Raw genomic sequence first — 13,604 nt, 5'->3', positions numbered from 1 at the left:
TTACTGGTACAGATTGATTATTCCTACAGAATTATGAAGCTCCAAAAATTTTCTCCTGCAGTTGATGTTAGCCTTTGCAACAACAGAAAGAAAGAGATAGAAGCAAGGGAGATTTCCAGACAGACATATGTCATTTTTATAAAGCAAACCATAACCAGTGTACTGTGCTCTGTCACAGAGAAAACCTTGCCTGTTGCTGCTGGATTTCTCACAGGCTTCTGACATGATATCATGGTTTGTTTTGTTTTTTTTTTTCAGTCTAGGAAGTGCTCCGAGGTACAGAACGATCTGTTTGCCTTGGTAACATGTGATTTATCAAACTGTAATGGAGGAATCCATCTCATGTATAAACAGTGGCCAGGAGCACAAGACAACCATCAGCTCAAAGCCACAGAAAAGCACAGGCTACAGCTCTGGCAAGGCAAAGAAAAGGAGTAAAACAGTTTCTCAAAACCCAAGGGAGTCCTCGCCTAGTATTTTTAAGGCGAATGGAAGACGAATAAAATCTGAGCTAGCAACAGAGCTAGTTTGTGGAGCTAGGAAGCAAATAAGCTGTGGCAAGAAGCAGAACAGCAGAAAACAGCAGAGAATTAATTACAAGTGGAGTTAGAAGCATCAGAGGGTGAAAGCAACAGTTTTCAGTGGGTAATTTGCTTCCTTAACATCCTTCAGCCCCACAGAGGCTGTGCCTATGACTCGGGGACGAAAAGTGCATGTGTCTGTAAAGAGACAAACACACACCGAAGGCAGATCAGAGCTACTTCAAAGGCAAAGAGCCCCCTCAGTTTGATACTCCTGATGCCGGCGAGCGCAGGCAGATCCCAGCCATGCCCTCCGGGTGTGATGTGAAGGGGCACTGCCCAGCCCCGCTCCACACCCGCGCTCCCTCCCACCAGCGGCGGCGGCGAGGGATGCTCGCCCCTGGCGTGTCTGCCCGAGTCAGCTGCTCCTTGATGTCAGAACCTGCTCGGGCTCGGCGGGGCGGCAGCGGAACCGAGCGCAGCCGAGCCTCAGCCGCTGCTCGCCGCCTCTGGGAGGGCTCCTTCCTCCCGCGTCCGCCGGGAAAGCGCGGCGGCGCGGCTCGTCCCACCGCGGAGCCGCCGAGGGAACTTGCCCAACTTTCTCCGTCCCGGGTCCCGGCCCTCGCTGCCATGGCCCCCGGCAACTCTTCCCGCAACTTCTCGGTGCCGGAGGCTCGGAACGGCTCGGGTGAGCGGGGCTGCGCGGGCCGGGGCTCCGAGGGGCTGGGGGTGATGGGGGGCTGGGGCGGGGACCCCCCGCGCCCCGCCCGGGCCGTGCCGCCTTCAGCACCCGCGGCCGGACAGCGCCGGGCGGGCGGAGGGACGGGCGGAGCGCCCCGGGGCTGCGGCACCGCTCCCGGGCACCGCTGAAACACGGCCCGGCTCGGAGCCAGCCGCTACCTGTTGGCTGCCAGGCAGCAAACTCCAGCAGCCCGCAGGTCCCGGCTGCTGGGAAGGGAAGAACCAGCCCGGCTAGACAGGGAGGGAAGCACAGAAAAGATGAGATAGCGCTGGAGAGGGATGCAGGGATCCTTACCAGTCTCCCGTTTTCTCCATACGACCCTGTTTTCAAATCAATAGTTTAGGGTCGGGCAATACAGTTCTCAATGGTTCAAGCTGGTGAAACTCTTCAATAGAAGGTGGTTTTTACATGGTCTGTGACTCTTGCTGCACCAGCACAGTCCTTTAGAAACAAAAAGTGTGCCTTAGGTACTTCCTTCTGAAATGCAGTGAGGATGAAGTCTCTTACATATCAGGGTATGGCTTAGAACGACAACCACCTTAGAGAAAAAAAAAATTAGCCCAGTCCTCATTCAGTTCACATAATGTAGCCCCTTTGAGACTTTAAGAAAAACTGTCAGGGCAGCCACAGACATGCCAACAAAGACAAATCAATGCCTGAAGTAGCTGCTTAAATACAAAATACATTCACACATTCACTTGGATATGCACAAAAGCAGCACTGAAAATTCAGATTCAATGATGTCTCAAGATGAAAGAGACTTTAGAAAAGACAGAACTTTTGAGTATTTGATAGGTGTGCTCTTCTGACTCCAGCCTATAAAACACACATGAACTACAGCTTCCAATTAGTGCAGCTGATAATTCATGCAAGTCCTGCTTGTACAGACAGCATCAGCAGGACAGTTGCTAGAGCACTGTGCAGCCCACCTCTCACACAAAGCCTTTGGGCCTGCACACATCCTGCTTTGAGGCTGGCTGAGCTCATTCCAAATGTTACGGAATTGCCATGAGCACTTTATCAATTGCACAGCAGGAAAGGGACATTTTAGCCCAATTTCCAGCTAACCATGTGGCATTTATATTTCACTCAATCTTTTCCCATCACACTCATAAAGTTTGTGGTTAAAAGTAAGGAGATCAGAACTCATAACAGCTCCATGCAGAACAGCAGGACTAGAATTATCATCTTCCAGTTTCTAGTCCTCCATCCTCCAGCAATAAGGAGGCTTGAGATATTTTTGGATGCTTAAGAGTGTCAGATTTCAGGACAGTGCTGATGGCTGTAGGTTATCCACTAAAAATCACATAACAGGGGACATTTCCTTGCATTAATGGGTCAGCAGGAGGAACAGGGACCACTTAAACCCCCACAAATGGCCTGGAAAAGGCTTTTTTTTCTTATCAGCCAAGCCTGGCTTCCACCTTCAGGCCCCTGCTAGTTCTCCTATGCCTCACTGGCTGCTTTCCAGTGGGAAACTGGAAACCTGCAGAGAAGCTTCCCAGTAAAAGGGTGCAGGAACTGCTTTATTGGGTTCTGCCATTGGCCTTGGACTTGTTCACGCCTAAGCTGGCTGCTTCCTAATGCCAAAAGGACTGAGCCAGTGGCAGCTCATCATGGCCCACTTCTAAGAGCACTGAAATATGGCACTCATTTCTAGCCACAGAGTGGCCAGTGGCCAGCAGTGTAGCCCCAGTTATCTTGCTAATTCTGTCAAATTTCTCTGTCACTATCAAAGTGAATGTGGAGAAGTTTGTACTCAAGAATTTCAGAGGTCAAAGTCAGCAAATACCACTTCAGCAAACAGACACCGCTTTGGCAAAGACTACACCTGTAAGTATCTGTTATTCCACTTAATCTAATTTTCAAGATTTCCCTAGGTTCTGTTGGAGGAGGCTTCCCCACTTCTGCTGCTAAGGAGATGGAACAGTTCAGTGACTGAAAGCATTTCCAATTAACAGCACATTGAATCATCTGCAATTCAGTGAAAGGCAGCCTAGGCTGAGGGGCTGTCACGAACAGTCCTTGTAACAGCCACATAAATCACTCACACAAAATCATTTCCTAGAAAAAAGCCCCACCAGGTCCCATAGGAGAGGAGTAATGAGATGAAATGAGATTTGCCTCAGCTAAGCAGGGCTGTTTTAGGCTTCAGCACACAGGAACCCTGCAGAACAGAGAGCACCACCATCACTGCCTTTGATATCACCTCCTGTGCCCAAGAGCTTGTGGCTTCAGAATGTGATTTTACAGCCAGGTGAGGGACAAGGCCAATGTGAATTTGATTATGTTTGGGGGTCCCACCCCAAAGAGCAACAGTCAAGCATTGCTGTGGATAAGCCAAATGTTATCAGGCAAGAATTTTGCCTTGGAAATCCACCCAGATCCAGAACTCAAAGACAGCTTTAAGCTGTTTTTCTCCTAGGACAGTCCCTGTTGAAGGGCCCCTCTGAAACATACTCCCAATCCTTGTCTGGCCACACACTTGGATTTCTTTGTAGGAAAGAAACTGGAGAAAGGGAGAGAGACAGGGAAGGAAGACAGAAAGGAAAACGTTCTCTGGCCTAACCTTGATAAGAGAACAGGGACACAGCCAGAGTACAGTCCTAGATCTCACAATATAGATAAGCATGACCTGTCTGCCTGCATGGTCAATTAACTCTGTGTCTCATACCATACAATAGATAAACTACCCAACAGATGAACTGAAGCTTTCTGACAGCAGCTTGAGCATTGACTTTATCCAGATTTTGGCACCCACAGAAAGGCTTTACTTCTCCAGTGTGTGAAGCACAAGCTGCCTCATCCACTCCCCTCAAAAATAGCTAAAAACACTTCACTCCATGGAATAATAGTTACTCTCAACTCTGTCAGGTGCTGGTGAATGCAGAGGCACACCAGGCAGAAGTTAGCCCCTCAAAAAAGGGCTGGGGAATTGCAGAGCAGGACAGAAACACATCAGGAGAGCTGAGGAAAGATGCCTGCACATAGCCAGGTTTGGGCATGCTGCACATACTAAGAGGCAGAGAAGGAAGTGCCAAATCCCCAGCTTAGCCTCTCCAAGTGCTGGAAAGGGTATTAAAAATCATTCCAACCTATGTTTTTGATGGGGATGGGTCCATCTGCAGGACAGGGCAAGCACGCCGAGTTGTAAAGAGGTTGTCTCTGGATTGCACTCACTGCTTTGGTTTGTTTTGGCAGTAGCAGAGAAGCCAGCACCACACACCAATGTGATCATGCCCAGTGTCTTCAGCATCATCTGCTTCCTGGGCATCATGGGGAACCTCATTGTGATCTTCACTATCGTCAAGAAGAAGAAGCTGAGATGCAAACAGACTGTGCCTGATATTTTCATCTTCAACCTCTCCATCGTGGACCTCCTCTTCCTCTTGGGCATGCCCTTCCTCATCCACCAGCTCTTAGGCAATGGCTCGTGGTACTTTGGAGCTCCCCTGTGCACCATCATCACTGCCCTGGACACAAACAGCCAGATCACCAGCACCAACATCCTCACAGTGATGACACTGGACCGCTACCTGGCCACCGTCTACCCCCTCAAATCCACCTACGTGCGGACGCCGTGTGTTGCGGCTCTCGTCATCTGCCTGGTGTGGCTCCTGTCCTTCCTGACCATCATCCCCGTGTGGATGTACGCAGGCCTCATGCCCCTGGAGGACGGGACTGTGCGCTGTGCTCTGCTGCTCCCCAACCCAGAGACCGACATCTACTGGTTCACCCTCTACCAGTTCATGCTGGCCTTTGCTGTGCCCTTGGTCATCATCTGCGTGGTCTATTTCAAGATCCTCCAGCACATGGCCACCACCGTGGTCCCGCTGCCGCAGAGGAGTCTCCGGGTGCGTACGAAGAAGGTCACCCGAATGGCAGTCGCCATCTGTTCTGCCTTTTTTATTTGCTGGGCTCCCTTCTACATCCTCCAGCTTGTTCACCTGGGCATTGACACCCCATCCATGGCCTTCTTTTATGCCTACAACTTTGCCATTAGCTTGGGCTACGCCAACAGCTGCCTCAACCCCTTCCTCTACATCGCCCTCAGCGAGACCTTCAAGCGCCAGTTCTTGGTGGCCATTCGCCCTGCCAAAGAGCCCTGTCGCAACAGCAGCTCTGCCAACAACAACAGCATGACAGAGGCCAGTGTGTGCCTGAAGCTGGCGCCAGAATCCACCCAGCAGACTCAGTTTCAGGAGGACTTTTCCCCACGCTCACTGCCGGTGACTGTGGCTGTTCACTAGGGCACTCTGAAGGGAGGGCAGCAGAAAGCCTCTGGATCTGTGATTTGATGGAGGAGCAGCAGCTTCAGGCAGGTTTTGGAGATGCCTATGGACTACAAACTTCCACCTCCAAAATGCAGGTGCCTCTCTTTTCCATTACTCTGTTCCTGAACTGCTCCCAGCCTATGAGATGCTGTGTGCTGCCGCTTTTCACCCTGCACAGGAGGACTCTGCCACCACTGGGGCCCCAGAGAGGATGAATGGAAAAAAGAGAAAGGACAGAAAGAGGATTTCCGGGGGGAATATTCACCCTACAAGAGTAAAACCTCTATCAACACTGCCCAACAATTCCTCACCTCTTGGCCTGGCCAGGGTTCCTAAGCAGCTTGTCAACATAGAGTTTCTTCATTCAAAACTTGAACCTTTGAACCACAATGTCATATATTTATTTTTCATAAGTAACCTGCAGAATTTTCTGGCTGTGCTGATATTCTAGAAGCACACAGCAGAGAGATCCTGGGGACAGAAGCCTCACCCAGCCCTGTTGCTTGGCTTTTCAGTCCAGCCCCATCTGCCTCCAGTGGGCTGTATTGTTTGGCAACCAAAACATTTCAAGATCTGGCTCATTTTGATGCTAATCCTAAATATTTCAAGCAAAATAAGACATATAACAATCACACTGCTTCAAGGGACTGCAAAGAATTCTCAAAACTGCTGCTGCTAACACCAGCTTTGTGGTTTTTCATGACAATGAGCAGATTTTCACAGTGCTAGTTCTTCATGCTGCTCTTGTGCCTCACAGTCTGCATGGCCATTGGGGAACCCCCAGCAGAGGGTTTTAAGCAAGACTAAAAATCACAATCTGTGGAGCAAGAAGCTGTGAAAAAGCAGCTCAGGGGAAGCAGAGTTGCTTATGCAGCTTCCTCAAAAATAACAAATGCTTTACACAAAGTTAAAAGAGGGAAAATTAAATGTCTGTGTGTTGTATATGCAGCTTTAACAGTCGGAGGTTAGGAAGTAACTCTGCTCTTTATAAAGTAGAGAAAAGACAGCAGAGATCAGCTCAAAGCGGGGATTACACCGACAGCCTGTGCCAAGCTCCACAGGGACCACGCAGGCATTGTTCAGCACTTTGTCAGACATGGAGGGACTGGTTACTGTAGATGGATTTAATTTAAAGAATTAAAAAGATCAAACAGTCCAAAGGAATTTGTTATACCACACTTAGGGTTTTGCGCCACCAGCCACCCACGATATGCTGAGAACAGAATTTCACCTTTACTCAGCTCCAAAGCAAAACTGTGTCACCTGCACAGGATGTCCTAAGCCCCACACACACACACCTAATGCAGCCACATCACACTTGTAAGTGCATTCAAGTAGAGCCAATATTTCAGCCTACACCCTGTAGAGAGCACACAGGCATTCACTCACCTCTGGTGATCAAAGCAGTCAGGTGTGCAACACCAGCACCTCTGACACCATCAGATGCAGCACCACGTCGCTCTCTGAGTCACTGTACAAACCTCAGGACAGGGTCTCTCTGTATTTTCTTCCAGGCTCTGTCAAAACCAGGACATCCAGACCGTGACTGAGATTATCTTGTGGATGTTTCGCCTGCGTTTCCCCAGCCAACAAAGCCAGACACCTGCGGAACTTTCAAGCTTTATGGCTCAAAAGTCTTTGCTCCGTTTTAACTGCCAGGAATTTTCACCTGCTGTTTTTCATGGAGCTGCTTTGCTCTTTGGTCAGTACTCTCCCTGAAGGGCTCGGATGGAGCGAAGGTCGAGGAGGATGTGTGCTGTGCCAGCCAGACTTGCCCTCGGGACAAGGGAAGCTATTGTGTTACCTTTCTCCCATGAGGCAGGGAAGGGAAGAACTGGCACACTTTTTTTGGAAAGGAGGTGGTAATGACTGGGTGGGTGTTTCTTCCTCTAGTGCCAGCCATAAGGAAAGTATGAGAAGTGAAAACAGCCTGAGTTATCAGGGCTCTCTCAGAGAGCAGTACATTGAAGATATTATCTTGCTTACACAGTAAAGGTGTTTATGGTTGAACGAGTCTGCTCCCATCTGAAGTGAGTCGATCTGACCAGTGTGGCCAAGCCATGTGCTAAAACCCACAGGGGCAAGTGGGCTAACCAAGGAGGGAGGCCACCCCAGCACCAAGTGGTGCAGCACTCAGAAGGGGTTTTGCGGAGCAGACCTTTCCCAGATCTCATCACACTGAAGTCAACATGCCAGTCCAGCACTGACCATAACACAGGCACCTTCCCAGCTTGAAGTTCTGTAGATCTATCTCATCTGTGTGAGGGGGAAAGCCATACTGGAGAGACTGGTCCCAACACCATGGAGAAGGCTTCCATTCAGCCAGTGTCCCAGGAGAAGCATGTGCCCCTTCCCACTACCCTGCAAAGGCTCATGGTTTCCATTCCCTCATGTTTCTCCTGCCTGTCCTGAAGGGGTTTCCTAGTCCAAATGTTTAAATACTGGCTGTGGGGTTCTTCCCTTTCCATGTACATCCATAAAAGCGTGACAAATACTCCCTGAGAAGACAGGGATGTGGACAACTGTGTGTGTATGGAGAGGCTGGGAAGAAAGGCACAGACAAGAAGCAAACTAGCAAAGAACACAGCCAGCATATAACTTTTGTCAGCTTCCCAAAATAATTTTGATTTTGGGAACATGACAAAAATACCCCAAAGCACAGGGCAAGATGAACAAAAGTCTGTCCTTAGGAGCAAACCTACTGATCAAATGCCTTTAGAGGTGTCACTGTACCTGGACGATAAGGCAAGGCCTTCCAGGAGCTAAACAGTCTCTGTGCACCTTGGTGTGACCTCCTCCAAACATCCTATCCCTTTTCCAACTTTTTCAGAGCTAGCTTTATTCAGTCAGAGAGTCCATTGACATTCTGGTTTGTGTTCGGCTTTACCTCTTTGTCCCTCTGCTCTTTGTATTTATTAAGTGATCTCCTGTCTCAGTGCCTTGGTTACCAAGGGCAGAGCCTGAATAAAGGGAATTGCAAAGTAGGGAAGGGCACAGCGACTGGAGCAGGGATGGAGAGCCCGGAGTGCTGCGAGGGCTGCCCGAGAGGCGCAGTGAAAAGGGCACAGAGATACGGCAGCTCATTTCCCAGCAGCCCTGTCCCATACACAGCCCATTTTCTATCTTGAGAGAAATCAAAGGGAAATCCAGCTGAAAAAACAGGGGAAAAACACCCGCAAAACCAAAGGGTGATAGAAAACCTATTCAATCTGTTTTTTCAGATCAACAGCCTACTATGCTTGAGGAGACAAATTTCCTCTGCTCATTTTGCCAGCACTTATCCCATGTGTTCGTGAGCCGCCTTGTCAGACAGCAGGGCGACAGATGGGTTCACTCTCCAGCCCCTCCTCTTCCCCTCATTGTCCTCAGAGGTGCAAGTGAAGCCACATGTCACAGCTCTGCTCCTGATAAACTCCCACAAAAGGGCAGATGGTCCAGTTACTTTTATTCCTACTTTCCCTCCTAGTGACAAAGCCCTCCTTGGCTGGTCGTGGCAGGATTCAGTCCCCAGCTCACCCTTCTCAGTTACCTCTATTCCACTCTCCACCTCCCTGTGTCCCCACAGGCAGCAAAATAAACTCCTGCCTTCCCGCAGTCACAGCTCTGCCAAGCCATCCCTGGAGCTGAGGTCCCTGGAGCCCAGCTGGTGACATCTTTCCCTGGACATCCCTCTCCACCTGAAGTCTCTGCACAGCTAAACCTGCCCAGGAGAAAACTTCAGCCGTGATGGAGCACACAGATGGAGGCTGCAGGGTGGGGAGGAGGGAAAGGTGGGGTGACTCACTGGCCCCTGGGACACAGCCAGAGCCTGACTAATCCTGTTTCCTCAGCCCTCCTGGGCTGCTAATTGAACGCATTTCATTCAGCAGAAACACCGGTGGGAGAGGAGCCACGTGGCAGGTACGGATAGTTCCCAGCCCTAAACTCGCTTCTCCTAAATCCTCCTGCCAGATGCAGGGACCACACAGCAATGCCCTGCCCTGCTCACCTCCTGTTAGCAAAGCAGCACAGCCAAACCCCCACAGCTTTTCCACTGGCTCCATCCCTGCTGTGGGGCTGGGGAGGGGCAGCAAAAAGGGTAAACACAACCACAGGGGAGAAGTAAAGGGGGAAGTGTTGTAGATGTCGGCGAACCCAATGGGAAGAATGATGATGTCTGACTTAGTTCAGAAGGCTGAATGATTTCTTTATTGTAATTATGCTATGATACATTAATATACTATATAAAAGAGGATACTAAAAACTACATGCTACCCTCTCTATGATATCTAACTACTCACAACTCGTGACCCTGTTCTCCGGAGTCCAGCCACAGGTGGATCTGAGTGGCCATCAGGCCCAAACAATCCACTGTGATCCAACCAGGCATTCGCTCCAGGTAAACAACTCTCCAAACACATTCCACAAGAGAAAAACAAGGAGCAGAAATAGAAATTGTTTTCTCTTTCACTTCTCTCTGTGCACCTTTATAAAAATCCTGAGAGAGAGAGAAATGTGCTTGCCACAGGGAAGGATGTCTCATCTACAGCCACGTTCTCCCAGTGAAGGGCTCCTCCAGTCTCCAGAATCTGCATTGAACAGGGAACTCACTGCATCACTGGGGGAAAATCTTTGCTAAGACATGTAGACTACAATTGCAGAATGGCATGGGAGAGAATACCAGCTCTGAGAGCCTTTGTCCCTATTCATATCCCCTTTGGGAAACAGCTCCTATGATCATATAGGACACAATAATTTCTCCTCTCACATCTTTCTACCAGTAGAACTGCCTTGGCTATGGAAAGCACCACTCCTGCTGTCCCAGTCTGGCTGAGGGAGAGCAGCAGCACTGGTTCCTCCCAAAGGGTAGAGCTGGGCTTCAACAACTGCAGAGTCACCCCGAGAAGTGGTGCTTCCAGAGGCACTTCAGGAGTGCTGAGGACAAACATATCAGAAAAGCCATCAGGGTGTCACCTCAGTACCTCTCACCATCCCTAAACACTGCTGGAGTCAGGTCCATGCTCCCTGGGGTCCAGCCTTTGCAGGAAGCCCTTCCTCCTCTGCTCCTCCAAAGCAAAGTCACTGCACCAGCCTTGCCCTCCCCACACACAGCAGCTGAACAGCACAAGCACCGCCGAAGGCTCAAGGCCTTTGGAAATGAGAGCCAGGTTCTGCCCATCACACCACAGCAGTGAGGGGTTTTTTTAGCACAGCAGGGAGCAGATCCTTCCCCAGGCACCAGCTGCATCATCGTCCAGCACTGCATTGCAATAGGATCTGCAGGGTCTGGAGCCACAGAAATGCATTTGGGGCAATGATTTTTCCAAGCTTTAGTTAAACCAAAACTGGAGCGTGTCCCTGTTTAAGCTTTAAACCTTATTTCTTCCACTTGAAACTGAGTTAACAGAGGAGTCAGCCCTTCCCTCCAACCTGTGCTCTTGTGTCCCCTGCAGGTTTCCACTCACGGAGTAGGCAGCCTGAGAGTCCGTGACATCATCTTAGTTATTCTGGTCTTTAGTTACTACTCAGTTGCCTTTGCTAAATCTGGAGGAGCTCTTACAATTCTCTTCCTACACATGCTGCTGTAAGCACAGCAGCTCAGAAACACCAGGCTGCCATTCCCTGCCCCACCAGACACGTCAGGGCAGAGCGCAGAGCTCTCCTTAGGCAGCCACAGCAAGGAAGACTCCTGCCTCATCCAGGAGCAGGATGTCTCACACCCACATCCTACTCCAGGCTCCAATCCTCTACCCCCTCCCCCATGGGGCTTGAACACAGAAAGCCAAATTCTAACATTTTCATGCACATTTTGGCACAGAGGATTCAATAGGGATAAGCAGAGGGATGGAAACCGCGGGTGAAGTTATCCCTGATGAGAGTTTCTAAAAGTTCTTATTGACTTACTGCTTTAGGAACTTTGCTCTTGGAGGTGCACCTTCTCCAGCAGCCAGGTCCCTCCCACCATGAAATTGAAAGCGATTGTGAAAGGAGCAGACTGTTCACATCAGGGCTCCCTGTCCTCCTTCCTCTCTCTGCTCTTGAATTAAGACTTAAATTTCAACTTGCACAAAACATTTTGGGGACTTAACTCCCTCCCACTTTTGTTTTTTAAAGGTCAATTCGTTACAACCACCTAGATTCCAGCTAGGATTTCAGCTTAGACCTTTAAGTGCTCTGGACTTGTACATTTGTTATGATATCAACAGAGAAACTATTGGAGAAGAAAAAGAAAAGAGTAAAATGTCACCTCTGAGAGTGAGAACAAGTCCTTTGCTTTCATTCAGATCCAGATATTTTTCATCTGCCAACTGCTGCCACTGAAGAAAGCACATGAACATTTGCTCCCAGGCTGTGCCAGCTACAGCCCCCAGTCAGTACTGGGGGGCTCAGGTCTAAGAACAAACACTGGCAGCTCAATGAGAAAGGGCTCATTTGCTGTAATTAATATTCAGCCTTTCTGCAGCATGGGAAACATTGATTGTTCTGTGAGAAATAAATCATGTGTCTTTCTTGGGAGGATTTTAATGAAACCTCTCCCCCCTCTTTTCCTGACACTCTCAGGCTCAGGGTAAAAGGAAAAAAAGAAAAACAACATTCCAGCATCTCCCCATCAACCATGTAGTGGCCCAATCAGGCTAATTAAGATGTCTCCTGTGTGCTGAAAGAGGCAAATCCAGCCCCACTGTTCATTATATTGCCACAGCACAGCTAATTACTCCTGGCTTTAGTGGGAAGAGGAGCAGACCAGCTTTGTGTGCAGCTGGGAAAAGGGCTGTGCTGGATACAGTCAGGTTCTGCCTTTCCCTTTGGTCCTACCAGCTCTCCTGGAGCTCTGAAGGCCACAGGATGGGAGAAGAGGCTGAGCTGGGTAGTTATGCCTCAGAAGAAGAGCATCATAAAGACCTAAACATGCTGGAGACACCTTTATTTTATCTCCAAACTCACCCTCACCCCTTCAACAGTTAACCAGGGAACCTGCCTTGAACACGCTCTGGGACCAAACCACCGCTCCCAAGGGGTGTGGGTACCTGTTCCAAACTGGGATGGCACCCTGCACAAGTGCATCCAGGAGGCAATGGCAGCACTGCCAGTTCCCAGTGGCACAAGGAAATGGGGCACGGGCAGCCTCAGACCCCTTGGCCACAGGGAAATCCAGAGCCTCCTCTCACTCACCACTGCTTCCTCTGAAATTAATGACATGGGATTAGAGAAAAGCCAAGCCAAACAAGGTCTGAGTCATGCCAAAACCTTCTTCTGGCTGCCTGAGACTCAGGGCTCTGATTTCACCACCAAAATGAGGTGCTGAGAAGGAAAGCTGACATGTTGCTGTCCTCTAGTTCCTGAGTTTAAAAATTTCAGCTGTTTTACAAGTATTTATGACCCAAACCTCAGATGAAGGCTGGAGACAGGAGAATAATGAGGATCATTTTATCCTTGGAAAGTGTGGGCTGTTTTCTCAGATAAAATCTACAGTACTGCTGAGAAAAGCAACTGCTTATCTTGACTCTCCTTTAGTAGAGGAAAGGAAAACAGGAGAGAGCAGTGGGTGGCTCAAGGAAAGACAAAGCCACCAGTGACAGACCAAAGCTGCTGAGAAGCTGCAGCACCAGGGATCAGGCAGAGCAGCTGAGTCTTGATGTGCTAAAGACAGCACAACCGCCATTCCTCCAATCTCCCCAGATTACCTCATGGTCCTAATTCTTTAAAATATGCTTATTTAAAAGCTGCAAAGATCTCAGATACATCCCATGGTCTGGGGGAGATGGCCCAGCAGTGAGTGTTGCTCAGATCACAGAATCACCAGGTTGGAAGAGACCTTCAAGATCATCGAGTCCAACCCATGCCCCAACACCTCGACTAAACCACGGCACCCAGTGCCACATCCAGGCTTTTTTAAACACACCCGGGGATGGTGACTCCACCACCTCCCCGGGCAGCCATTCCAGAACTTTATCACCCTTTAGGTGAAAAACTTCTTCCTAATATCCAACCTATATTTCCCTTGGTGCAGCTTGAGGCTGTGTCCTCTGGTTCTGTCAGTTCCTGGAGAAAGAGCCCAGCCCCACCTGGCCACAGCCACCTTTCAGG

The 13,604-nt window shown here is 49.6% G+C and overlaps 1 protein-coding gene across 2 annotated transcripts; it reads left to right on the top strand.

Moving 5' to 3' along the window:
* The first annotated feature begins 915 nt into the window (after positions 1-915).
* On the top strand, positions 916-8,150 carry LOC137485182 (melanin-concentrating hormone receptor 1-like). 2 transcript variants are annotated; one of them, XM_068209533.1, is made up of 2 exons: positions 916-1,209; positions 4,468-8,150. In XM_068209533.1, exons 1-2 carry the CDS (start codon positions 954-956, stop codon positions 5,511-5,513), a joined length of 1,302 nt encoding a protein of 433 aa, XP_068065634.1. In that variant the 5' UTR covers positions 916-953; the 3' UTR covers positions 5,514-8,150. The 2 variants fall into 2 exon arrangements, with proteins under 2 accessions (XP_068065634.1, XP_068065633.1); XM_068209532.1 differs by having other exon boundaries at positions 4,465-8,150.
* Positions 8,151-13,604: the final 5,454 nt, after the last annotated feature.

This window comes from Anomalospiza imberbis, chromosome 19, assembly GCF_031753505.1.
Source record: "Anomalospiza imberbis isolate Cuckoo-Finch-1a 21T00152 chromosome 19, ASM3175350v1, whole genome shotgun sequence".
NCBI classification, from domain to species: Eukaryota; Metazoa; Chordata; class Aves; order Passeriformes; family Viduidae; genus Anomalospiza; species Anomalospiza imberbis.
Note: the sequence above shows the minus strand (reverse complement) of the source record. Positions and strands in the feature narration are given on the sequence as shown.

Excerpts from the sequence above, each read along its gene's own strand:
- LOC137485182 (XM_068209532.1), top strand. The coding sequence starts at position 954 with ATGTCAGAACCTGCTCGGGCTCGGCGGGGCGGCAGCGGAACCGAGCGC. Across the intron at positions 1,210-4,464 it reads GGAGGCTCGGAACGGCTCGG|TAGCAGAGAAGCCAGCACCA; the intron begins GTGAGCGGGGCT and ends TTGTTTTGGCAG.